This window comes from Podarcis muralis, chromosome 13 (assembly GCF_964188315.1).
Source record: "Podarcis muralis chromosome 13, rPodMur119.hap1.1, whole genome shotgun sequence".
Taxonomy (NCBI): Eukaryota; Metazoa; Chordata; class Lepidosauria; order Squamata; family Lacertidae; genus Podarcis; species Podarcis muralis.
The window spans coordinates 45359739-45386924 of NC_135667.1; the positions used below are offsets into that span (position 1 = coordinate 45359739).

At 45.8% G+C, this 27186-nt stretch overlaps 1 protein-coding gene across 2 annotated transcripts in view; it reads right to left on the minus strand.

Annotated features, from left to right (window-relative positions):
- The window catches only part of KCNH6 (potassium voltage-gated channel subfamily H member 6), a 132506-nt gene that overhangs the window by 83273 nt on the left and 22047 nt on the right, over window positions 1-27186 (minus strand). For both annotated transcript variants that reach the window (XM_028703316.2, XM_028703318.2), the window contains exon 2: window positions 26303-26533. In XM_028703316.2, the coding sequence (XP_028559149.2) occupies window positions 26303-26533 (231 nt within the window). The remainder of the gene's footprint in view (window positions 1-26302; window positions 26534-27186) is intronic.

A 27186-nucleotide genomic window follows, 5' to 3' on the forward strand; every position in this document is an offset into this window, starting at 1 on the left:
CCCTGAGTGCTCACTGGAAGGACAGATCCTGAAGCTGAGGCTCCAATACTTTGGCCACCTCATGAGAAGAGAAGACTCCCTGGAAAAGACCCTGATGTTGGGAAAGATTGAGGGCAGAAGGAGAAGGACACGACAGAGGACGAGATGGTTGGATAGTGTTCTCGAAGCTACCAGCATGAGTTTGACCAAACTGCGGAGGCAGTGGAAGACAGGAGTGCCTGGTGTGCTCTGGTCCATGGGGTCACGAAGAGTCGGACACGACTAAATGACTAAACAACAACAACATGTGAGGTTAAAGTAATCCATGACTACAGTGGTACCTCGCAAGACGAATGCCTCGCAAGACGGAAAACCCGCAAGACGAAAGGGTTTTTGTTTTTTGAGCTGCTTCGCAAGATGATTTTCCCTATGGGCTTGCTTCGCAAGACAGAAACGTCTTGCAAGTTTGTTTCCTTTTTCTTAACACCGTTAATACAGTTGCTACTTGACTTCGAGGAGCAACTCATAGAACGCGGTGTGGTAGCCTTTTTTGAGGTTTTTAAAGACTTTGGTGATGTTTGAAGCTTTTCCAAAACTTTCCCCACACCGTGCTTCGCAAGACGAAAAAAATCGCAAGACGACAAAACTCTCGGAACGAATTAATTTCGTCTTGCGAGGCACCACTGTATATTTTCTCTTTTGGTTGCTTTCTTGCTTTCATCACAAGATCTCCCTGAGCATTTTGTTCAGGGGAACAATAGAATATCCCCAATAGTAAATTACCTTTGGGGCCCAGTATCACCACCCAGAGTGATTCTGTGGAGGAATCTGCCCCTTTGGGGATTTCTAGCTTGCTGGATTTGACATACAGAGTGACACCACCTCCTTCCCTGTCCTTTCTTGTCTGCATCAAGAGACAATGGAGTGTGTATCCAGGAGTGAAGTCAAACTACTACGTTCGCAGCACCAAAGTGACCTCCCCGGGGCACAAGCCTGGTTTGCAGAGGGTCACAGCTCAGAGATAGAAGAGGGGCAAAGCTGGGAAATAATGGGAGAAGCAGAGCCGAAACAGCTGGCTGACACGTTATCACTAGAGAGCATTCCAGACCCTCCCCCTTCCCCCCAAACCCAGTGAGCAATGAAAGTAGGAGAGCAGAGAGCTAAGAGACAATTGGCCCTAGGCAGCCACCGTAAGGGGGGTGGAGCTGTTGATGACTGCAAAGGGAAATGGGGAGGAGATTACTCGGAGCAACGCCATTACCAAAGAGGCTGCATTTCTACTCCTCTCTCTGTGAATATTGAATAAAGACATTGGCAAGAGCTTCTTGTGTGGGACGTGGGTGGCACTGTGGGTTAAACCACAGAGCCTAGGACTTGCCGATCAGAAGGTCGGCGGTTTGAATCCCCGTGACGGGGTAAGTTCCCGTTGCTCAGTCCCTGCTCCTGCTAACCTAGCAGTTCGAAAGCACGTCAAAGTGCAAGTAGATAAATAGGTACCGCTCCGGCGGGAAGGTAAACGGCGTTTCCGTGCGCTGCTCTGGTTCGCCAGAAGCGGCTTAGTCATGCAGGCCACATGACCCGGAAGCTGTCTGTGGACAAACGCCGGCTCCCTCGGCCAGTAAAGCAAGATGAGCACCGCAACCCCAGAGTCATCTGCGACTGGACCTAATGGCCAGGGGTCCCTTTACCTTTACCTTTAAGAGCTTCTTGTCTTTCCATTACAGTGGTACCTCAGGTTACATACGCTTCAGGTTACATACGCTTCAGGTTACAGACTCCACTAAACCAGAAATAGTGCTTCAGGTTAAGAACTTTGCTTCAGGATGAGAACAGAAATCGTGCTCTGGCGACGCAGCGGCAGCAGAAGGCCCCATTAGTTAAAGTGGTGCTTCAGATTAAGAACAGTTTCAGGTTAAGTACGGACCTCCGGAACGAATTAAGTACTTAACCCGAGGTACCACTGTAATGCAATAATAATGCATTTCTACTCCTCTCTCTGTGAATACTGAATAAAGACATTGGTAAGAGCTTCTTGTCTTCCCATTACTGGCAGCCTGCTATGAGGGGGGCGGGGTCAGATTCTCTGAAGCCTGACAGCAGTGTGGCTGGAAGTCTTGGGCTGCCCAGACGACAAGACACCGCTCTTGGTCTCACTGATGTGTCCAAAGAAAAGTGGAGCAAAAGATTTGACAACAGTTTGGCTGTAGGAGTTGCTGGAAGGAGGCACACAAGGTGCTATCCATCTTAAGGACTCCAGTCTGGTGGGGATATCTTCGAGAGAAGAAAGGGCTAAGGAGTAAACTCTATCCTTCCTATAGAGTTCAAATCCAGAGATAACCACGTCCCACCAGTTCTCTCCAGTCTACTCCTTTGCATTGCAAAACCATCTGTCCCCTGTGCCCAACACCAGGTGTTTTCTTGCTGGACAGGAATACTGGAGAGGGAGAGAGAGTTGGACCACAGCTATTCCCTCTCCCCAAACCTCAAGCCTATCTTGGTATTGGGCTGAAAGCCCAGGTGGACACAGCTGAGAGACGCCAGCTCTTCCAAGCTCATTTACCCAGTTTTCAATAATGCAAATCAGGTTGGGCTCTTCATCCGTGATTAAATGGATGGTAGATATTTTATTATGGACTGACCTAAATGTGTCAATTTAATCAGGTAGAGTGTTTTCCATGAACACTGAAACCCATCCTCTACATCCATTCCTAAATTGTTCTTCCACGTATATGTTTTGCAATCCCAATTCATGCAGTTATAATTAAATTATTAATCACCCCCTTTTGTTTACTGTGCACTAATCTGCTGCATAACCTCAGGGAGAACTTAAAGGTGACATAATGCAAAAAGCAGAGTCGTGTCTAATGACCCTGAAATGTTTCCGCTTTTAATTTGTATCAACAGTGTGTTTAACCTCATTAAGGGGGAAAATAAGTGCACCTCTTCTAGGGAAAAAATATCTTCCACCCATTTCCACAGAAGCTTCTAAAGCTTTCCTTTTCTACTTTCCCCTCAAGCTAAATTAATATATCTTAGAACCTGGATAGCAAACATATTTCTCTTTTTTATTTTACTCATGGGTTTTGCATATAGAGGCAAGTCTCCTGTGTATTGAGTACTGTACTGAATATTAATCAGGAAATGCCTTACTTGGAAGTGTTGGAAGAGAAGAGGTCTTCATTACCCACATTTTTGAGCATTTAATGCTATTACACAATTTCTCTGTCCTCACACCTCGTGCTTTCCCAGGTCCACAGATTCTGCATTAATACAGGTATTCTTCATTGTAAAACATAGCTGTCATGAGAGGGAGATGTCCAGTTGTTTCCCACTTTTAAAAACACTGTGCGAAATGATGGATTTATTAAAGTACAATGTGGCCAAATATATACACCACAACAGTGCATCTAGGGGAAATGTTAAGTCATTGTTCCTGTGTTCTTTAACAGCTCTCCTGATTGGTCCATCAACAAACTTGCCATGGCCACAATCTGAAAACCCCCAGAGTAAATTGAAATCTTACAGGCGTTCATACCTCCTTTGGTAGAAAAATATTGAAAACTCTCCTTGATCTGCTTCCGTGGTTAACATTTTTGTGAAATCTCTCTTTCCCATGCGAGAGGTTGATCAGTGGGACTATACAAGGGTAGGAAAATAAAACAATAATTTAGATTATTATTTAAATGGGTTCGGTTATTTTAGTGTGTTTGTGTGTGTGTGATTTATCAATTGTGTTGGTGGGTCAGTGGGGACAGGGGAGAAAGAAGGAAAAATCTCCCCTCCTTTAAAGCAAGCAGATCCAAGGCAGCTATGGTAGTTTTTCCCTGGCAAGCTCTGTGCTTTACTTCCACCCACACTGCAGATCAGATCCAGCAGCAATGCAACCCCAGCCAGCCAGCCAGCCAAATTTTTAAACTGCTCCTCTGTCAGAGAAATGGTTCAAAATCACAGAAGAGGCTGGTGTCACAGGGCAAGATTAATTAGACCTAGGAACATGCTTTCGTTTTTTAGTAGCAGAAAAAGGTATTGTTAATTGCGTCACTTGTGAGAAGGGGATAAAGAAAAGCGGGGGAAAGGGAGCATAAACTCTGGCTGTTTACAAGCAATGAAGGAAACGGCTGCAGCGATGTGCAGTGGTATAGAAAGGAGGAAATGGCAATGGTATAGATGTGCAATGGTACAGAAATCGTCAGCAAACATACTGGCAGCTGTCTCACTGACCACCCCTTCTGCCACATAGAATACAGTGGTACCTCGGGTTACAGACGCTTCAGTTTACAGACGCTTCAGGTTACAGACTCCGCTAACCCGGAAGTAGTACCTCGGGTTAAGAACTTTACCTCAGGATGAGAACAGAAATCGTGTGGCAGCAGCGGGAGGCCCCATTAGCTAAAGCGGTACCTCAGGTTAAGAACAGTTTCAGGTTAAGAACGGACCTCCAGAACGAATTAAGTTCTTAACCCGAGGTACCACTGTAGACAGTGACCCTCGGGGTCCCTTCTGTGTCTCAAAATCACTTTTCCAGTCCACGCTGGGAAGAGTGGCACTGCGATTTCTTTCATAAATCAAAAAAGTGTCCAGAAAAAGATGGAAGGACGACTTGGAAAACCCTTGATTGGAACGGTTTGGCAGCAACACCATCTGCAACCAGTGAAGGATTATTTACAGTGGTACCTCGGGTTAAGAACTTAATTAGTTCTGGAGGTCTGTCCTTAACCTGAAACTGTTCTTAACCTGAAGCACCACTTTAGCTAATGGGGCCTCCCGCTGCTGCCGCGCCGCTGGAGCCCAATTTCTGTTCTCATCCTGAAGCAAAGTTCTTAACCCGAGGTACTATTTCTGGGTTAGCAGAGCCTGTAACCTGAAGCGTATGTAACCCGAGGTACCACTGTATTCATTTTTTTACCCTTCCAATCCTCCAAAACAACCAAGGTGGGATAGCTCAGTTGGTGGAGCACGAGATGTCTAATCTCAAGGTCGTGGGTTCAAGCCCCACACTGGGCAAAAGATTCCTGAGTTGCGGGGGGTTGGACTAGATGACCCGTGTGGTCCCTTTCCAACTCTACAATTCTATGATTCTACACATGGCCTACCATTTCAATTTTATCCTGAAAACAACCCTGGCTGGGCTGAGAGATAGTGACTGGCCCAAGATCACTCACTGTGCATTATGGCTGAACTGGGGTTTGATCCAGAATTTTCCAGGTTCGAGCCTAACACTTGAATCGGTGCACTACAAGATGTCAGCTTCGGAAAAAACAGCTAGTATGGAAGAATAAGCAATAGTGATGACATACATACAGCAATTCCATAAGGGGATATAATTCTACATTATAAATTATTCTTAGTAATGGATACACATGTTTATTAATTACACTTTCTTCAGTCAGCATCTCTTTTATGAGTTTGGATCAACATTCTACAGCTTTGTAGGGGAAACTGAATAAAGTGTGTTAGTCCATATTTATGCTTGCTGATTAATTCCAGGCTGGCAATTGTGATAGCATGCCCATCGGATACCTTGACCTCAAACCCAAGGGAGTATTTGCTAGTATATTCCCTCTTCTGTGTACATTACCTATGGGACCACCTCTCCTGGTATGTCCCACGGAGGACTTTACTGTCTTCAAGCAAAAACATCTTGGAGGTCCCGGGCCACAGGGAGGTTAGGCTGGCCTCAACCAGAGCCAGGGCCTTTTCGGCTGTGGCCCCGATCTGGTGGAACGCTCTGTCACAAGAGACTAGGGCCCTGTCGGACTTGACATCTTTCCGCAGGGCCTGCAAGACAGAGCTGTTCCCCCAGGCTTTTGGCCAAGGCACAGTCTGACCCCCTCCTTTGGTAACCCTCATAGAACTCTAGTCCAATGGTTGCCATTAATTTGATTTTGAATTGATTTTAAAATGAATTGATTTTAGAATGCTGTTACTTTTATTGCTGTTAGCCACTCTGAGCTAAATATAATTATAATTATTATTATTATTTTGTGAGACGTCAAACTCCCCAAAACGGCCTTTTAGGATATCGCAGCACCTCTGATGTCTTAATGGGGGGTTTTTCTTTTTTTCTGGGAAACCTGTTCCACGAGGACAAGTTATCAGCCATCAACAGGAATTCCAACGCAAATCCATTATATTCATCTTTTTGACACTAAAAGCTAGCTAGCTACAATCAGCTGCTGTTTAGGGTTGGTGTTAGCCCAAGACATTTTGCTGCCTGAAGCAAAGGGCAAGATGGCCATTCCATACACAGAATCCAATCAGATAGGGAGTTGACTCTTAATGGGACATCATCATCCACCAGAGGGCTAGTTTAGGATATGTACAGGGATAGCTTAGGGCAAAAGTAGTGGGACTGCTGCCACCCCCTGGCATTCACCTACTGAGCCAGCTGCCTCACTTTGCCTAACAGGAGGGCCGGCCGTGCTTAGGATAATAAGATCTACAGATGAACCATAATAGGGTTATTGCTGGGTCTTTTGCTCATTCACAACACATTTACATTTTAAAGCACTTTCGTTCAGTCTTCCTCCCTTAAAACGTCTCCTAAATTGTGTCCATGATCTTATCTCAGACCCCGCCAAGTCTCCCTATTTTCCAGGGACAGTCCCGGATTTACAGAAGCTGTCCAAGTTTCTGATTTGATCCTGGAATGTCCCATTCTTCCTTTGGAAATCTCTATTTTCATGAGAGGGTATTGTAGGATGTCCCTATTTTCATCGGAGAAATGTTGGAGGGTATGGAGCCATCCAACCCCCAAGGCTTTTAATGTTAATTAATAATAATAATAATAATAATAATAATAATAATAATAATAATATATTTATACCCCGCCCATCTGGCTGGGCTTCCCCAGCCACTCTGGGCGGCTTCCAACCAAATATAAAAATACAGTAATACATCAAATATTAAAAGCTTCCCTGAACAGGGCTGCCTTCAGATGTCTTCTAAAAGTTTGGTAGTTGTTCTCTTTGACATCTGGTGGGAGGGCGTTCCACAGGGCGTGTGCCACTACCAAGAAGGCCCTCTGCCTGGTTCCCTGTAACTTGGCTTCTCACAGTGAGGAAACCACCAGAAGGACCTCGGAGCTGGACCTCAGTGTCTGGGTAGAACGATGGGGGTGGAGACGCTCCTTCAGATAATGTTTAATGTTTTATTATGTTTTAATATATGTTGGAAGCCGCTCAGAGTGGCTGGGGCAAACCAGTCAGATGGGCAGGATATAAATAGTAAAAAAAATTATGATGGAATAGGATGTCCCCATTTTCATCGGAGAAATGTTGGAGGGTATGTTATCTGCCATAACGACACTGCCTCAGCTCATGCAGATGTAAATGAACACAGGGTGCCTTGCCCAAAAACATGTGGGCTTGGCTATACAATAACACCAATCAATCAGAAATCAGGGCTTTGAATAACGATCCACTCAACAACTTCAATTCATTCTTTGGTGAATTATGAAGTCTACTTAAACGGGTGGCCTCAGAACAAGGTATTCTACCATCTATTCCACATCCACTGTGTCAGCTGGGTTTGCATCCTGTTTACTCCACTGGTGATAAATAGGTGGATTCTGTTTCCATCCAACCCTCCTTTACCACTTGACCTTGATAAAAGGACAAGCACTTAGCATTTAATAACATAAAATATCATCACAGTAGAGCTTTTGTGCGCCCCCCTTCCTCCCCCACTTGCTCAGTAGGATCAGGATTCTTCCAATGTATTTATCCGTATCGTCGGTATTAAACTAATCAGGGAAACAGGGGAGTTTCCAGAGGCTGGACATGAGAATATGCAAATTAAAAAGGGAGCTATTAATCTTTCCCTGTGAGCTATTTTGAAATCTTTCCCTCCATTCATTCATTCCGAACGTCTATTGGCCTGCTAGAGGATTTAATCTCAAAGGCTTCATAGCAAGACTAAAGCTAAATCTATACCAGCGTTACGTAATGGAAGCAGCAGGGAAGGATGCCTGTAGAGGCCCTGGTAGTTAGAAAGAAGGATAGCATTTCCCAGATGCGATTAAGCATTCCCGGTGGCTCATCAAAAACCAGCTGGGTACAGTCCTAAAATGGATTTTTATGGACATGCCCAATTTCCAAGGCACGCCACTCAAAACAGGTGAAAGTTCTTGCCTGCTTTGCATGTTTCTGGGTTTCAGAGGAACAACTGACCAATGCAACAAGTGCATTATTGTGAATTGCTATTTCATGAAGTTTAGCCCCTGGTGCTGCCTGGCTGCTGGTTAAAGGTAAAGGTAAAGGGGACCCCTGACCATTAGGTTCAGTCGTGACCGACTCTGGGGTTGCGGCGCTCATCTCGCTTTATTGGCCGAGGGAGCCGGCGTACAGCTTCCGGGTCATGTGGCCAGCATGGCTAAGCCGCTTCTGGCGAACCAGAGCAGCGCACGGAAACGCCGTTTACCTTCCCGCCAGAGCGGTACCTATTTATCTACTTGCACTCTGACGTGCTTTCGAACTGCTAGGTTGGCAGGAGCAGGACCGAGCATCGGGAGCTCACCCCGTCATGGGGATTCGAACCACTGACCTTCTGATCAGCAGGCCCTAGGCTCTGTGGTTTAACACACAGCGCCACCCGTGGTGATAAATACCTTGTGATGTGTCATTTTCCTTTCTACTGCTGTGGAAGGAATTGCTTGCTGGAAAGTAAAGTGCGTGGGGGGGTCCTAGTTCTGCCTGTTTTCTCTATTTTGTCACAGAGATGACTGTTGCTAGCTAGGCATACAAAAGCAAAGGCATTGGCCTTTACTTTTTCATTCCCCATGGACAAAGCTTGTCAAATTATAGGCAAACAGAGCATTCTTTAGTTTTGGTGTGGTTAAAAAAGGATTCACTTAATCTCCCCTTTTGTTTTGTGATCAGTTTATATGAAAATAGCACACAACATAAAGGTGCACATAAGCAAGGATACTATGAAATGACAACAGATCCAGATTTTTGTGTGTGCGCTGGACAGATTTTCTTTTTTTCTTTTTAAAAGGAACTGCTTTTAACTTTTTGGCAAAAAATCATGGACTTTGCAGGCAAGGTAGATCCTTCCAAAGGGATCACAGCTACCACATTTCAGATGGAAAGCTGTAGTGGTTTTCCTGCAAGAGCAACCTATACAGTGTTTGGATGATTAAAAAAGATTAATTTAATCAGCCCTATTGTTTTGTGAGCAATTTATATGAAAATGGCAGAGATCATACAGGTGCCCATAGGTAAGAAATTTGCTAAATTTCAGAAGCACTGATGGACATTTTTTGTGCAAGGTGCATTTCACGAGGGGTGAGCTCTGGATTCATTTCACTCTCTCTTGTTTCGTGGGCAATTATTTTAGTATGAAAATGGCATACGTTGTAGAGATGCTCTTAGGCAGGTAACCTGTAAAATTGCAAAGAGGTAGATATAGATGTAGGGGCTAGGAATGTAATGTAAGAAAAACAGCAACCAGCTTCAAGTTTTTGGCACCAAAAGTAGCAGGAACTAAGTGCAAAGCTGATTTGACAGGAGTGGATATGTGGGCATGCAGAAGAAAGACGGACTTTAACATCCAGTATTTTCCAACTATCACCACTACCTAAACTAGCAAAGAACACAGAACAGTTTGCTTTTCTTCAACATTCCTTCCCCCAAACACTGTGATGGGAAAGCCCTGGTAAAACAATGCCTTCTGATTAGAAGCCAGACCCATAAATTACAAAATAGCTCTCTCTTCTCCCTCTGGTTTATTCCATATCGGCCAAGTTTGGGGAGAAATGTTTCAGTTTTTGCAGACACTCTGTAATGTTCTTTCAATGTCCAAATCTCCAAAGCACCATTAATTGCTTCAGAGGTCTTGTTTCAGCTTGGAGATGTTCCAAATATGCCTTAAGCAGCTCACTTGGGTTCAGGATTTGGCTTGGCACATTCCAACTAAACACCTATGGTGATAATGACATTACAAAATATTGTCACATTTTTGTAAGGTTGTGTTGGCAGAGCCGTTGGTTCTCTCATTCACAAGTGATTGATTGGGCTGTAAATCTTAAACACAACTCAAGAGGCAATAGTGGTTTACAACAATGCCATTAGCAGCGGGGGTAGTCCCAGAAAAACAAACCAAATTGCATATTTAGAACGTATCAAATGCGCTCCTTCACTTATGAACGTTTTCAATGCCTAGTATTTCTCCCCCTGCAGAAATATTTGCTTGTATAATAAAACTCACTTTATCTCAAAGGGCTGCTGGGTATATAAATACTGCAAGGAGTTTGGGTGACCAAGGCAGATGAGGAGGGTGGAAATTTGTGTTGTCACAGATTAGCTAATGACCAATCTCCTCCACAGGAAATGTGGCAGTTGTACAATCATACATTTTTTTGCACCTAGACATCTGTTCATTTTAATGTGCACCATGCGTTTCCTACTTGATTATCAGAGGGCTCAGTCAATCAGCTACTTTGGTTTCCCAGCATATCCTGGCAATAATGATAAACTGAATATCTTCTCAGGGCGCGCGCACACACCATAAACCAACCCCGCTTGCTCGGTTTCATAGCCAGTGCAAGTAATATCACTCTGAAAGTCAAGGTCTGACCTTATCTCACCATTATACCAGTGGGCCTCATAGAGATAGGATGAAGTATGTATTTTCTCCTTTCATTCTTTTAAGACTGCAAGTAATTATCAGTTGCTATTGAGAAGCTGCCTATTGTCTTTGTCCATGGAGTTTTCTTGGCAGGGATACTGGAGTGGCTTGCCAGTTCCTGCTCCAGGTAGATCACGTTTGGTCAAAACTCTCCACTATGACTTGTCCATCTTGGGTGCCCTGCTCGGCATAGTTCATAGCTTCTCTGAGCTATTCAAGCCCCTTCGCCACGGCAAGGCTGTTTGACCAAACTGCGGGAGGCAGTGGAAGACAGGAGTGCCTGGCGTGCTCTGGTCCATGGGGTCACGAAGAGTCGGACACGACTAAACAACAACAACAATTGAGAAGTTGCAGGATTATCTTACGTTGGAAATGTAGGGAACATGAGGGGTTATTCCATCATATGTGGTGGACTTGTACTAATTGGGATATGATATACAATGAACTAAAAAAATGTTTAAAAGTACATTTCCAAAAAGACCAGAGGCCTTCTTACTAGGCATTATTAGGGATAAAATCCCCAATAAAGACCATAACATATTTCTTTATGCCACAACGGCTGCAAGAATACTTTTAGCTCAGAAATGGAAACAACAAGAAATACCAACACTAAGTGAATGGAAGATTAAGATGATGGAATACACAGAACTGGCAAAACTGACCTGGAAGATCCGAGACTAGCAAGACCAATTGTTCAAAAGAGACTGGAGTAAATTTATAATATACTTAAAAGAACATTGTAAAAATCTAACAACGCTAACAGGATTGAGTTAAAGGTTTTTGCAAACAGACTCTGTAACTTATTTACAATTACGTAGTATGTTGAATTGAGGGACGCGGCTGGCGCTGTGGTCTAAATCACAGAGCCTAGGACTTGCCGATTAGAAGGTCGGTGGTTCGAATCCCTGCAATGGGGTGAGCTCCCGTTGCTCGGTCCCTGCTCCTGCCAACCTAGCAGTTCGAAAGCACGTCAAAGTGCAAGTAGATAAATAGGTACTGCTCCGGCGGGAAGGTAAACAGCGTTTCCGTGTGCTGCTCTGGTTCACCAGAAGCGGCTTAGTCATGCTGGCCACATGACCCGGAAGCTGTCTGCGGACAAACGCCAGCTCCCTCGGCCTATAGAGCGAGATGAGTACGCAACCCCAGAGTCGGTCACGACTGGACCTAATGGTCAGGGGTCCCTTTACCTTTTAGTATGTTGAATTAAGCAAGATAAAGTAAATAAGACGAAATAGAAATGCGAAAAAGACAGGAAAGGTAATTAGAAAGCTATCTAGAGGGAAGGAAGGAAGAAGTGGACTGGAGAGAGAATATATGGAAGGATAAGAAATGTTGTTTTTTGTACTGAAATGGAAAACTAAAATATGGCCTTCCAAGTGAGTTCCAACATTTCCCTTTCCCCCCAGCATAGGAAAAGACCACATATTTGGGAAGCTTAAAAATGGTTTACTTACAAACTCTCCAAAGGTCAGGTTCGCGTGCTTCAGAAATGTTGCACAGGCAGTAAAGCGTAGTTACAAAGGGGTGAAAGTTCCTAGATATAGGAACTCAAGAGTAGTTCGCGAAGGCCACTGAAGCTGAGCTGGAGCAACCAGCTTGGACCTCTTCACATGCTGAGCTACTCAAGAAGGCATGATTATCTATTTCCTCCCAAGGAAGTGAGGGGAAGTGACATAGCTAAGCCTAGCTGGACAGCTTCCTCTATGGTATTAACCCCTTCATGTGTTAATGTGACTTAAGCATATTGCCTATTTGAGGCTGGTTATTGTTAAGTTGTGGGTGAACATATCAGACGACACAGCAATTCTTCAAACAGCTCTTGTTTATTCACAGGCCAGAGCAGAACTGAACTGAAGGGTTCAGCCAGCCTGCTTATATAGAGCGCCACTACAACGCAACAGTAACCACTTTCTGTAACTATCCAATCACTGAAGGTCACTTTCAATCCCTTATTTGCATATGTGGACCTGAGTGAAAACTATCTACAGTATCCCCCTGCTGGCCCAGGGTGAGAACTTCAGTACATAACAGTTATCCCACAGTTTGAAAGCTGAAACAAGAAGGCACCTGCCAAATCTCTATTCCACAAGACTACCACGCCGATGACACTACAGTCTCTCTTTCTTGTTATCAAATGAGCCTCACCAACTCGGGGAACAAGCAGTTCATAAAAATAAGTTACGTGGCCAAGATAGTGCCTGTACTGCCACCACTTTGCCATAGTAGCTAGAAGCTCTGTTTAAACTTTACATTTGTACCTAACTTTAAAGAAAACCTAAAGATCGGGTGGTACTGGCCACACATTGCCTCGCTCTGAGGAAGGACTCTTCCGCTTGGTCCTCTCTCACAGTGAGGCCATGTGGAGAGGAAGAAGGTGAGCAAGCCACTGCTAGCACTGATGGTGTAGTGAATAATAATAATTATTATTTTGGAGGAGGGGGAGACAGCAGAAGGAGGGGGAAGAGGTGGCCATGAGAGAGGAGGAAGAAGAGTCAGGGTTGCAGCTTCTTATTTATTTATTTCAACAATTTATATGCCACTTAAAACCATCGTTTCTAAGCTTTTTCCCCCAGCTGCAATTCAGTTCCGGCACCTCTCAGATGGGTGCCATTGCCATTACAGTGGTACCTCGGGTTAAGTACTTAATTCGTTCCGGAGGTCCGTTCTTAACCTGAAACTGTTCTTAACATGAAGCACCACTTTAACTAATGGGGCCTCCCGCTGCTGCCGCGCCGCCGGAGCACGATTTCTGTTCTCACCCTGAAGCAAAGTTCTTAACCCGAGGTACTATTTCTGGGTTAGCGGACTTTGTAACCTGAAGCGTATGTAACCCGAAGCGTATGTAACCCGAGGTACCACTGTATAAGAGAACAAGGGAGGCGTTCATGGTGAGTTCCGGCACCTCTTTTTCTAGAAAAATAGCACTGTTTCTAAGCGTTGTCTACAAAAGAGATGTGATAGAGATACAATCAGTTAAAATTGACCATGAAATCAGGAAAGCTAACTTAAGGTGCCTGCAAAGCCATCACCAAGCACCTGACGTTTAACAGGGAGGCAGCCTGACTGATCTCAGCTGTGAGGGAGCGCCAAAGACTTGGGTCCACGTTACTGAATGAGCTACGGGTCTTGCGCCAACCTTGGGGGTGGTTCGCTCACTTTTTATGGGGCAGCCATACAAGCGAACCACCGAATCATTGCCCTTGTGTTTACAAGAACCAAACAGTACCTTACTCACAGGGGCTGTTAGCCCCAATGCTACCCTTCAGTCTTTTTTCAAAGAGGCTGTTTTACGTGTGAAGAAGAAGAAGAAGAAGAAGAAGAAGAAGAAGAAGGGGAAGAAGAGGAGGAGTTTGGATTTGATATCCCGCCTTTCACTCCCATTAAGGAGTCTCAAAGCGGCTAACATTCTCCTTTCCCTTCCTCTCCCACAACAAACACTCTGTGAAGTGAGTGGGGCTGAGAGACTTCAGAGAAGTGTGACTGGCCCAAGGTCACCCAGCAGCTGCATGTGGAGGAGCGGAGACGCGAACCCGGTTCCCCAGATTACGAGACTACCGCTCTTAACCACTACACCACACTGGCTCTCAGTGTAGCAGTGTTTGGGCCAGTTTCCTCAACGCCTTTTAGCCCTAGAGACTTTTTAACAAATTAGTCAATATGCACCTTTCTTTCTCCCTCCTCCTCCTATTTAGGTGAGAGAGGGAGAAAGAGAAAAAGGAAGAATTTTCATCAGGCAGCGGTGCAATCTTTCAGGAACATAATTGTTGGTTTAAGCCCTTCCCTTTCGCTGCTTTCAGCTGGTGACTCCATTTCTATCCTGCCGCCTGGTCTGCGCCTGCCTGCTGTGTCAAGGCTGTGGTTCTGGCAAGTGCCATTTTTAGCATCCCAGTCCCCCCCTTCTCCTCCTTAAAAAAAAAAAGGAATTTTAAATGGGTGCTGTTACACAAAAGTGAGATTGCAACAAATTAAAATTAAAAAACACAGAGGAAAGGAAATGAAGGGAAGGGGTGAGAGAGCAACTTCTTGCAACATCTTACGGAACTAATCAGTGGATTCTTTGGGAGAAATGGGGAAGAAGGAAGCAGCTTGTTAAAACTGATTTTAATCCCAGGAGAGGGTGTGTGAGAGAGGAGAGGTGCGGTGGAGGCAGAATTGACACACAGCTTGTCATCTTCAGTGATACTGCCTCTGCTTATTCATTTGACTTGGAAGCGATAGAGGGATAGGCTGAATTAAACTCAAGCTCAAGGTCACTTGCTTCCCAAGTACAGTTTTCACTCACCCAGAGGGGCTTACACACACACACACACACACACACACACACACACAGAGAGAGAGAGAGAGAGAGAGAGAGAGAGAGAATTGTGTACCTCTCTAGCCTGCTGCAACCCTGACAAACACTAATGCTGCAGTAAATACCGCTGAATTAAAAGGGATTCTGAGAATCCATTCTCTTTCCTTGCTCATATTTGCTGGAGAGAGGCAGAAAAGAATTGCTGCCAACAGGTAGGGAGAAAGAAGGAACACACACCCCTTATTAATATTTTGGGGTGCAACTAAATCAATTTCTTTATTTCAAAAGCTTTGTAACCAGCAATTACCCTTCAGTAAACACATGCTAACATGCTAACTAAATAATTGCTTCCGAAAAAGGAGAAGGCATGGAGGAGGGGTGATTTTTTAAAAGCGGGTGCTCATGTTGGCTGCTCAGGTGAATTGTACTTTTTCTGTTTCCCAACCCACGGAGCAACAAGTTAACAGAACAAGCAGATTAGCACAATCCGCCCTGCAGTGTGGGAATTCCGCTTGTGGCGAACAGCCGAAGATTGGGTAGTGTTGAGAGCCGCCTATCTGGAAGCAGCCAAAGATATCATTCAAAATGTGTGGAGCAGGAATGTGGCAGCTTCTCTGCAAACTCGGGTCACTGCCAAAACAGCTGTGTTATCGGTGATACATATTTTGAACATGATCATTCCTTACACCATCCTCACAAGTTCCCTCTCTACATTCCATAACTTCACATGATGAAGATGAGCTATGATGCTTTAAATGCACACATGAAAATGGAAACAAAACCAACTCCTTTTTTTGCAAGCACACTTGCCAGGAAGCCATGATTGGCTGTAGATTTTGAAAGGAGCCCTAAACATCTTTAGTGGGTGATGCTGTGGGTTAAACCACAGAGCCTAGGACTTGCTGATCAGAAGGTCAGTGGTTCAAATCCCCGCAACGGGGTGATCTCCCATTGCTCGGTCCCTGCTCCTGCCAACCTAGTAGTTCGAAAGCACGTCAAAAGTGCAAGTAGATAAATAGGTACTGCTCCGGCGGGAAAGTAAACGGCGTTTCCATGCGCTGTTCTGGTTCGTCAGAAGCGGCTTAGTCATGCTGGCCACATGACCCAGAAGCTGTACGCCGGCTCCCTCGGCCAATAAAGCGAGATGAGTGCCACAACCCCAGAGTCGGTCACAACTGGACCTAATGGTCAGGGGTCCCTTTACCTTTACCTAGCCTGCTTCTTGTGTGGAGCACTCCATCTGTTGATAGCTGCTGACCAGGAATATCCATAGGAGTAAAACCTCCAAGGCTAATACAGTACTGTAATCCCTTTTTCGGGTCTTTTAACAAATGATTGCAATTGCATTTGGATTTTGGTTTCTGCTAATATTCCCCTTATTTCCAGAACCCCAGTTTTTATACTTAAAGCATTCTAATGTGTTTGATCACAAATACAAGCTTAATGTTCTGAAAGCAGCACGAACAACAACAACTCAGACCAGTGAGCCTGAGAGTTCCCATAGCTCAACTGTCTTAGGTTCCTAATTTTGCAACTCCCCCTCCTTGTGAATCCTACTGTACCCGCTTACTGTTCAACAGTGTTCCACTCCTCTGTCCTCTCCATTATTTTGCAATTATTTTAGACCATCTGACCTAGCATAGGTGGCACTGTTTCAAACTATTAACTGCTGGTGCCAAATGAAATCGGTATTTATACTCATGCAACATTTTGCATAATCTGTGTGATCTGTTTTGTTCATAGTGCATTTGCAGAAATTGGTTTTCACTGGTCTCGAAATGTCGGGGATTTTCATTACATAGCCACTTGCCTGTCTGATTTATATAGGCTATGATCAGCTTTACTCCAGACATCCATCAGCTGATTTTTGCTTGCTTCTCTCTCTCTGTGTGTATGGATGTGTGCAAAAGAACAGTTTGCTGTGCTGGAGGAATCTTCACCAGGGTCTGGAGTGTGTTTTCTGTGACAGAATCCCCAAGTGGAGCAGGACTGAAAGCCCAGAATGCAAACACTGTTTCGTGTTAATGGATAGATAGATCAGTTCAGAAATTGTTCCCATGGGCCTGCCTTTAAAATGTCAGAGCTGCCTCTTCTGCTTAATGATTAGGCTGTCAGACGAAAGGAAAAAAGATAAGTAGCAAAGGGAACCTTTTATTAAACAGATTCCAGTTCTCACCAGAAGAGCATTACAGTACTATTGGAGTTAACTTGCTGAGAGCTATGAGCCCCAGATCCTAGCGACAATGCATGAAAGAAGAGGGGCTTTCCTGCAGAATGTCAACTGCCCAAAATGTTATGTTGTGCACACTCCTATCTCTGAGGGGCAAGAGACTCCAGGCCATGCACCCGGGGGTTAGTTTCCTTGGAATGAAGGGCAACGGAGACTGTGGTGTTTTTAGGTTATATAGTATTATTTACACATAGATAGAACCTGAGCATAGGCTGGAGGGGTTCACAGCATTAACACTCCGATAAATCTTGCCTCCTCCTTAGGTCCCTAGGTAAAGGTAAAGGGACCCCTGACCATTAGGTCCAGTCGTGACTGACTCTGGGGTTGCAGCGCTCATCTCGCTTTATTGGCCGAGGGAGCCGGCGTACAGCTTCTGGGTCATGTGGCCTGCATGACTAAGCCGCTTCTGGCAAACCAGAGCAGCAGACGGAAACACCGTTTACCTTCTCGCCGGAGCGGTACCTATTTATCTACTTGCACTTTGACGTGCTTTCGAACTGCTAGGTTGGCAGGAGCTGGGACCAAGCAATGGGAGCTCACCCCGTCGCGGGGATTCGAACTGCCAACCTTCTGATCGGCAAGTCCTAGGCTCAGTGGTTTAACTCACAGTGGCACCCGCGTCCCAAGTCCATAGGTCGCTATTCTGACACAATTAGTCATGCGTATCTGGGGGAATTCTTGCGGCACTACAGTAAGGGATGTAAGAAGGCATTGGTTTCCGTCTTCATCACATGCAGCACTGTTTCCATTCCACTGCAGTTTGTTTCCCAACAAAATATACATTATTTGTCTTGTTGTCTGCTACGGTAAAACTTTGCATAATCAATTACACAATTAATTATGTTATCAATACATTATTCTACACCATTCAGTCAATGAAAAGAAACACAATACAAATGGGGGGGGGGGCTGGGAGGGACGTCACCACTGACGTAAATTGCAGAGAGCAGCATTTTCTGCTCCCATTTCTGCTTGCATTGGAATTCTCCAACTTCCCCAGCTACAGGGATGGTGGGCAGTGCAGTGAAGTAAGACAGGTAGTATCAGCCTGTTGCCTTGTCTCCCCCTTTCCCTGACCCCAATAAAAGTGAGGGAAATGTAAAGGCTTCAGTTGCCACCGGTGACATCCCCACAGGGCCAAATCTAATTGACTATGTGGTGCCATTACATCATCATGTTCACCAGGTTATGTCAGTTGGCTGGGATATGCAACTCGTCGCGTAGCTAGCAAACGATACAGAAGTCTGGGTTATGCTGGAAGGAAGAAGGAAATGCATGTTGTTGTGCTTTGGGGGAACGGATGCTATTTCACAGACTAGCAATGTCACCATCTCCCCATTCCATGCTCATACAAATACGTCTGTAAAAACAAATCAGAAACAGTTATAGCAGAAATGTCGCCCATTTCCATGACTCTCATCTCACAGTGAAGAGAGCCTGTTGCCGTTTGCCTCTGGAGCTTCCTGCTGCTCAGGTAAGTGGCACTTACGAAACAATAAAAATGGAGAGTGCTTGTTGCTTTCACCTTAGCTTCTTTCAGGCCCGCTGAAGGACTGCAGAAACAGCTTGGGATGAGCTGCCATTAGCAGGGGAGGGGAGGGAGTCTTGTGTCTCTTGACAACTGGGAGGGTGGTATTTGGGGGTCAGATGATAAAGTAAGACCTACAAGAGTTTAGGGACGACTATTCTAGTGTTTACTGGGGGAGCAGAAGCAGCCGTTCCTCTCAGCCGCATTGCTCTTCCATGCTCTCTGGCTGAAGTGACTTAGCTTGTAATTAACCTCAGAGCTGCTATGCTCTGTCATTGTCAAGCCCAGCTGTCAAGCCTCTTGTAAGGAAATTAACTTTTGACTGATCCCCGTGAAGTCTGGATTAGCACTTCTGTTTCAGCTGCACGCAGGAACCGGTGGTTTTTTTCTGTGCTCTCAGATTTAGGGAGGCGTATGCTGGGTGGCCAAGCCTAAAATAGCTGCCGTGGGCACCCACATCCAGTGGCAGTGGGTGTTAACAGGCTGAGGACTTTGTTGTTTAGTCGTGTCCAACTCTTCGTGACCCCATGGACCAGAGCACGCCAGGCACTCCTGTCTTCCACTGCCTCCCGCAGTTTGGTCAAACTCATGCTGGTAGCTTCGAGAACACTATCCAACCATCTCGACCTCTGTCGTCCCCTTCTCCTTGTGCCCTCCATCTTTCCCAACATCAGGGTCTTTTCCAGGGAGTCTTCTCTTCTCACGAGGTGGCCAAAGTATTGGGGCCTCAGCTTCAGGATCTGTCCTTCCAGTGAGCATTCAGGGCTGATTTCCTTAAGAATGGAGAGGTTTGATCTTCTTGCAGTCCATGGGACTCTCAAGAGTCTCCTCCAGCACCATAATTCAAAAGCATCAATTCTTCGGCGATCAGCCTTCTTTATGGTCCAGCTTTCACTTCCATACATCACTACTGGGAAAACCATAGCTTTTACTATACGGACCTTTGTTGGCAAGGTGATGTCTCTGCTTTTTAAGATGCTGTCTAGGTTTGTCATTGCTTTTCTCCCAAGAAGCAGGCGTCTTTTAATTTCGTGGCTGCTGTCACCATCTGCAGTGATCATGGAGTCCAAGAAAGTAAAATCTCTCACTGCCTCCATTTCTTCCCCTTCTATTTGCCAGGAGGTGATGGGCCCAGTGGCCATGATCTTTGTTTTTTTGATGTTGAGCTTCAGACCATATTTTGCACTCTCCTCTTTCACCCTCAATAAAAGGTTCTTTAATTCCTCCTCACTTTCTGCCATCAAGGTTGTGTCATCTGCATATCTGAGGCTGTTGATATTTCTTCCAGCAATCTTAATTCCAGCTAGGGATTCATCCAGCCCAGCCTTTCGCATGATGAATTCTGCATATGTTAAATAAGCAGGACTAGCTGGTTGAGGACTAGCTGCCTAGAATTCAGATTGGAGCACAGTGTTCCCTGCTTGGGGCTGAAATGACCAACATCTGCCTCAGCGACACCTATTCCCAGTGGCAGCTAGTCCATTACAGCAAGTGGAGCACTGTGCCACCACGCTTCACCTGCCCTCTGCCAGCTTCCGCTTGCCCACTTCCTTGCTTCCAACCAGTCTAAGGGGTAGAACTGGGTCTCTCAGCAGTGGCGGACCTGGGTACTCTATAAAGTTCACAGATCCACAGCCATCCCCTCAGTCTGGGCAACTTGTAGCCAAAGGAGGCTGCAGGCTTCTCTCTCTGTACCAACAAACTATTGCCACCGTTTTAGCATCACAATGCTAAGACGTTCTGTCAGTTCGATGAACCTAAACGGCTCAGCAGATCTAGCAAGCAGAAATATAAAAATCGGAAGGATAAATACCCACTGTCTGTTATACAATGGCCCAAGGAACTCGCTGCCTTTGCTACATTATTTTATTATTATGCTGTCTGAAATTATGCTTTGTATTATGCTTTTATTATCAGGCTCTGTAAAATGTGTTCTTAATGTTGTACACCACCCTGGGATCTTTGGATAAAGGGCAGTATATCACTCAAAATAACAACAACAACAACAACATTAATAATAATATTATGGCGCCCTGCGCAAGGCAACAATTTGCCCCCTCTCCAGCCCTTGAGCTACCTTCCCAAAGGTGGGTAAGGAGTCACCCAACTTTAGGAAGGAGCCGTGAGGCTCTAGCAAGGTCCTAGAGCCCTCCTTCCTCCTTTTCCCCAGAACTGGGGAAGCTCTAACTAGGCCTTGGGAAGGAGGCGGGAGGATTCCAGGACCCTGTCAGAACCCACATGCCTCCTTCCCAAAGCCAGGCACCTCACTTTCTGGGCTTTGAGGTGGTGCCCTCTCTCAGCTCAGCGCCCAGTGTGTGCATACCACTCGCACAGCCCTAAATCTGCCCCTGCTCTCAGCCTCCTCAGCCTCCCCTTGTAAAACTCAGGAGGGAGAGTGGGAGGGCAAAAGCAGAATTTGTGTCTCTGCCTCCCATTGGCTTCTCATTCTGTAAGGTGTTTTCTTTGGCTCTCCCTACCTTTTTGCCCTACCATCCCCACTGAGGACTAGTGTGATGGCCTGGGAATCAGATTCAGAGGCTGAACCTGAGGAATCCCAGCTTGCACAGGAGTCCCCGCCTCCAGGGCCGGCTGATTCAAGGGGCTTGAATCGGAAGGGCCCTCACCAGTGCCGGATCCTCAGGAGCAGACACCAGCTGAATCCGCTCTGGCTCCGGAGGTGATTGAGGACCAATTACCTGCGGGTGCTCCTCTCCCAGCCCTGTCAGGGGAAGGTGAGGTTACCTCTGGGTCCAGTAACCCTCCAGCCTCTCCTGAGCTTCAGAGGCTCAGGGCAGAGAGGCGGCGAGTCACCTGTGGGCCGGGAGAGGAGATAAAGGCCAGTAAGCCCAGTCCCAGGTTGTGGGAGCAACATCGTTGGTATCCTGTTCCTGCCGGCACCCTGACCTGCTCTCCTGAGTTCCTGACCACGCCTGACTCCTTGCTTTGGACCTCGCTTCACCCCTGACCGACAGCCTCCTTACCCTCGACCTAGGACCGGACTTAGACCACACTGCATGGTAACCCCCCCAGAACCAGCACAACTAGCCTTCATTGCCTACTTTCCATTCCTTACATTCATTTGGCCCTGCATCCCCCATCCTAATCTCCTTCCTTCCTTCCTTCCCACCCACAGCCCAAGATACCATATATGCGCTCACACATAGGAAGGTAGATCTACATTTGCCTCTCTTGCTCTGCTTCCTCCTGCTGCTCCAAACCCCTCATTAGCCATGTCCCTGTCTCTTCTGGATATGTTTGGCAACCTGCCCATTGTTTTTCCTTTGCCACTGGAACAAGCTGCTGCCTCTGAACAGCCGCCGCCACTCGCTGTTTTGTCTCCGGTGGGCTGTAAAAGCAAGGAAACAACCTTGCAAGCCGCAGAGCAATAAACTGCCAAACGGGGGTCTGGTAGCGTTATGAAACACAGACCAGACGGACTGAAGGTCCGGCTGTCTAATTAAACCTTGGCTGCCAACAACACAGGGTCTTTCCCCTGCCAATAACACTACTTTATAACAGTGGAGCGGGCAATCACAGGCAGAGGGTCGAGCGGAGACAATTATATTCCGCATGCTAGCAGAGCAAGGGTTTTAAAAATAGACATGAAGGCCTCCTCTGGTCTGGCAAAGAAAAAGAGGAAGGAGAGAGAGCTTCGCGATTTGAATGATGAACCTGTTGCTCCTCTTTCGCAGCCGGAAGCATCTCAAAGAAAAGCAGGCCAGCATCGGATCTGGGAAGAGTCTGCTGCACCGTACCTGGGAGGGGAGAATCTCACCTGCCTGTGTTCAGCAAATCCATAAAAGAAGAGGCATACATGCCTTAACTGTCAGTGACTCCCCTGATAGGAAGCATATTTTTTTTAAAAAAACATTGCAGCTACATCCTCTGATCCCCGGATTCTTTTGGTGGGTATGACTGGATTTGACACTGTTTGACCTAGCATACCTCCTCCTCCTTTCTTTTTCTCTGTGCTACTTTCTCTGTGCTATCTTCCACTGCTGCAGTCCCATTTACATGCGCAAACGTGGCGGGCTAGCCTAGTGATGATTTGTGCAGGATAGACAGCCTTAAGGAAGCAGATGGAAGGCGTCTGACAGCCACCTGCTCCACATTTGAACGGAATATGAACAGCGCTTCCTGGGTTGTCTTCTGAACCCTGATGGTTGAAGTCAGGCTCTGCAGAAAGTGTTGGTAACTGAACTGCCTTATTTGCAAGGTTCGCAACTCAGGGCTGCTCAGAAGCAGGAGTTCAGAGTCTGAATACTTGGGCCATACTCAAGGGGAAAGTTCACCATTAATTCACTGTACCCAAATGCAACATACAGAAAGAAAACAGGAGTATTGTGTCACTGCTGGCAGTGCCTAAGGCCACGATGGCAGTCAGTTAAATCAAAGTCCTTCCACATTTGGGGGGGGGGGGTTTAAACGCCATACTGTGTCTTATATTGTGTCTATGGCAGTGCAGTCTAATCAAGATGTTGCTTATTCCCCTTTCGATGGCTCTGCCAGGGGGTCCTGGTGCCTTTGCGGGGTGGGTGTCCAAGCGGGCATCATCCCCATTGGTTAGTTCCTACATCACAAGTGCACTTTTGACCATGTGCAGATCTCAGGTGCTTAGGTGGGCAAGAGGCAAGGATATGGGTCTGTCTTTCATCCTTCCAAGCCAGGAAGGAAGACGAGCAGCCACACAAACATACAAGAAAGGAGGCGGATCAGGCTACCCAGGCTTTTCCTTTTGTGTTCTCTGCTGAGGCTCATCCTCCACTAGCTCCATTATTATTATTATTATTATTATTATTATTATTATTATTATTATTATTATTATTATATTGTGGGTGAACATATCAGACGACACAGCAATTCTTCAAACAGCTCTTGTTTATTCACAGGCCGGAACAGAACTGAACTGAAGGGTTCAGCCAGCCTGCTTATCTAGAGCTCCACTACAACGCAATAGTAACAACTTTCTGTAACTATCCAATCACTGAATGTCACTTTCAATTCCTTATTTGCATATGTGAACCTGAGTGAAAACTATCTACAGTATCCTCCCGATGGCCCAGGGTGAGAACTTCAGTACATAACAATTATTATTATTATTATTATTATTATTATTATTATTATTATTATTAGAATTTATACACCGCCCTATACACGGAGGTCTCAGGGCGGTTGACAAACAAGACCACAACATATAAAATCAAACCAAAAGCAATAACCCAATAACACCCCCCCCCAAAGAACCAGGTTCTAAAAGGGTGCTGGATGTCAATAAGATCAACCAAAGGCCTGGCTAAAAAGAAACATTTCAGCCTGGCACCTAAAGATATACAATGAAGGCGCCAGGCGAACTTTCCTGGGGAGAGCATTTCACAGATGGGGAGCCACTGCAGAGAAGGCCCCGTTCTCGTGTTGCCACCCTCCGGACCTTTCGAGGAGGAGGCACACAAAGGAGGGCATCAGAATATGATCTCAGGGTCCGGGTAGGTTCATATGGGAAGAGGCGCTCCTTGAGGTATTGCCATCCTGAGCCATTTAAGGCTTTATAGGTCAAAACCAGCTCCATACCTTCCTCCTGTTGCTATTACCACAAAAGCCCCCACTTCCAATTTTCTTGGAGCCAATTAAAAAAAATTTTTTTGAGAGAGAGAGGATGGGGTGCACAGATCAATCATTCCGGAGGTACGTTTGCAGAATTATGCCTAACAGAGAGCAAAAGAGTTCTACCCTCTTTTTCCTGTTTGTTTGTTTTTTAAAGTAAAATCCATACCAAGTAAAATTTAAAAACGAATTTCCCTTCTGCAAAGGGCACCCCAAAATCTTTCTTTTGTGGAATTTTTTTTTAAATAAAAAAAATAAGTTGTAGTTTCATCGTTGTAGATCCTGCAGATGGGTTGGATTCGTAAATCATTAAATCATCTCAGAGGGATCATCCCACTTTCAGTTGCACAGTTTCTGCCTTCTTGTCATGAGAAACTTTCCACTCTCATTGGCAAAAGATAATAATAATGACAACAACAACAACAACAACAACAACAACAACAAAACAACATATTATTATTATTATTATTATTATTATTATTATTATTATTATTATTACCCCGCCCATCTGGCTGAGTTTCCCCAGCCACTCTGGGTGGCTCCCAATCGAGTGTTAAAAACAATACAGCATTAAATATTAAAAACTTCCCTAAACAGATTCCTGCATTGAAGGAGGTTGGGCCCTCGTGATGCCTTCCAGCTCTAAAATTCTATGAGATGAAGACAGAGAAATGGGCTTTTGTGGGCTCCATACTGATGCCAGCACTCCTGTTCAAGATGGTTGTTCTGCCAGCCCTTATTTACAAGGGTTTACATACAGTTCCCTCACAGGGTTCCTAGCATAAGCCTGCACAGGATTTCTCCTAGTTGATAAAGGGAGAAAGAGATGGGAGTCTGGAGACCAGATTGCACCTAAGGAACTGTGCACAGTTAATTCATAGTATCTGACTGCAACAAACTGCCCTTTGGCATAGAGTAAAAGTAAAGGGACCCCTGACCGTTAGGTCCAGTCATGGCTGACTCTGGGGTTGCGGCGCTCATCTCGCTTTATTGGCCAAGGGAGCCAGCGTGCAGCTTCCGGGTCATGTGGCCAGTATGACTAAGCCACTTCTGGCAAACCAGAGCAGTGCATGGAAATGCCGTTTACCTTCCCACTGGAGCGGTACCTATTTATCTACTTGCACTTTGACGTGCTTTCGAACTGCTAGGTTGGCAGGAGCAGGGACCAAACAACGAGAGCTCACCCCATCGCGGGGATTCGAACCGCTGACCTTCTGATCAGCAAGTCCTAGGTTCTGTGGTTTAACCCACAGCGCCACCCGCGTCCCTTTTGGCATAGAGTAGGACCCACTATACCAGCAAGGTATTAGGAACCTGAAATTCTGACTTCCTCCTCACTTTTTGCCTATCCACACATTAGTTCATCCCATTGTCCTTTGTACAGCAGAACTTCTATCTCTGAGGAAATGCAACAATCCATCATCTGCCTGGGGTCATTGGACAGGCATGCGGAGGTGTCACCTTGTTTGATGGCAGGAAATCATGCCAGAAGGAATCCATATTGCTTGCCACAGTAGAAAGCAGATAATAATGATATAATAAAAATAATTTATTATTTATATCCCGCCCATCTGGCTGGGTTTCCCCAGCCACCCTGGGCAGCTCCCAATAGAATCTTAAAAACACAATCAAACATTAAAAACTTCCCTAAACAGGGTTGCCTTCAGTTGTTTTCTAAAAGTCAGATAGTGGTTTATTTCCTTGACATCTGATGGCAGGGCATTCCACAGGGCGGGTGCCACTACTGAGAAGGCCCTCTGCCTGGTTCCCTGTAATCTCGCTTCTTGCAGGGAGGGAACCGCCAGAAGGCCCTCAGTGCTGGACCTCAGTGTCCGGGCAGAAGGATAGGGGTGGAGACCCATCTGCTTCATCCAACCAAGTCTCTGTTACACATGCCAGGTGAAGAACACACAGTGATGTCGGGAGAAGCAACCTTTAAATCTGACTTTAGTAGAATCAGATGACTTGGGGTCACAAGGCAGAAGAAGTAGGTCCAGCCACTTGGCTGGCAAATAAATGCATAAATAAAATAGTTGCTTACTGTCTTTCCTGTAGTAGAGGATCTCCAGCTTACACTCATCGGTTCCCAGCAATGCCTGCCCCAGCTGCGCAATGGAGTTGTGCGTTGTGTCCGGCCCGGTGAGGAAGTCGCAGGTGCAGGGGCGCTGCATCACCTCCACCCGGGAGTAGCCAAACATCTCGCAGAAACCATCATTGCAGTAAATGATGGCACAGTTCTCCATCTGAGCATTGGCAATAAGGAACTTGCGGTCTTGGGGTAGAAATAAGAGAGACATGCCAAGGGTTACTGTTATGTACTAAGCTTGGGTCCTAGAACAATAGGCAAGTAGGATCCTAGAATGCAACAACTGATTGGCTTGCAGGAAAAGACCAATCAGGCTCCAGGAGGAAGTTAATCAGCCTATTAGGCTGGTAGGATCATAGAATGCAACAACTGATTGGCTTGCAGGAGAAGACCAATCAGGCTCCAGGAGGGAAGCAGAATCAGCCAATCAGATGGGACTCATTGTGTAAATAATGTATATTTACATTATTACATTACATTATGAGGGTTGGGGGGGGGGGGCAATACAATCACTGTTTTACAAGCTGCAATAAAGAGCATGAAATCACTCCAGGACTCTGAGTATATTTCAGTTACCATGAAGCCATCGACTGGGCAATGCAAAAGATGGATCTAGATGCTGCTGGTGCCAATTCAGAGCATGGAAGTTTCTCTTTTATTTTCTTAAGTATTTACAGTGGTACCCCGCAAGACGAACGCCTCGCGAGACGAAAAACTCGCAAAACGAAAGGTTTTTTCGTTTTCGAGTTGCCTTGCAAGACGAATTTCCCTATGGGCTTGCTTCGCAAAACGAAGCTTGCCCCGGGGACAGCGGGTCTTCTCTTTTGAAGCAAGGGGCG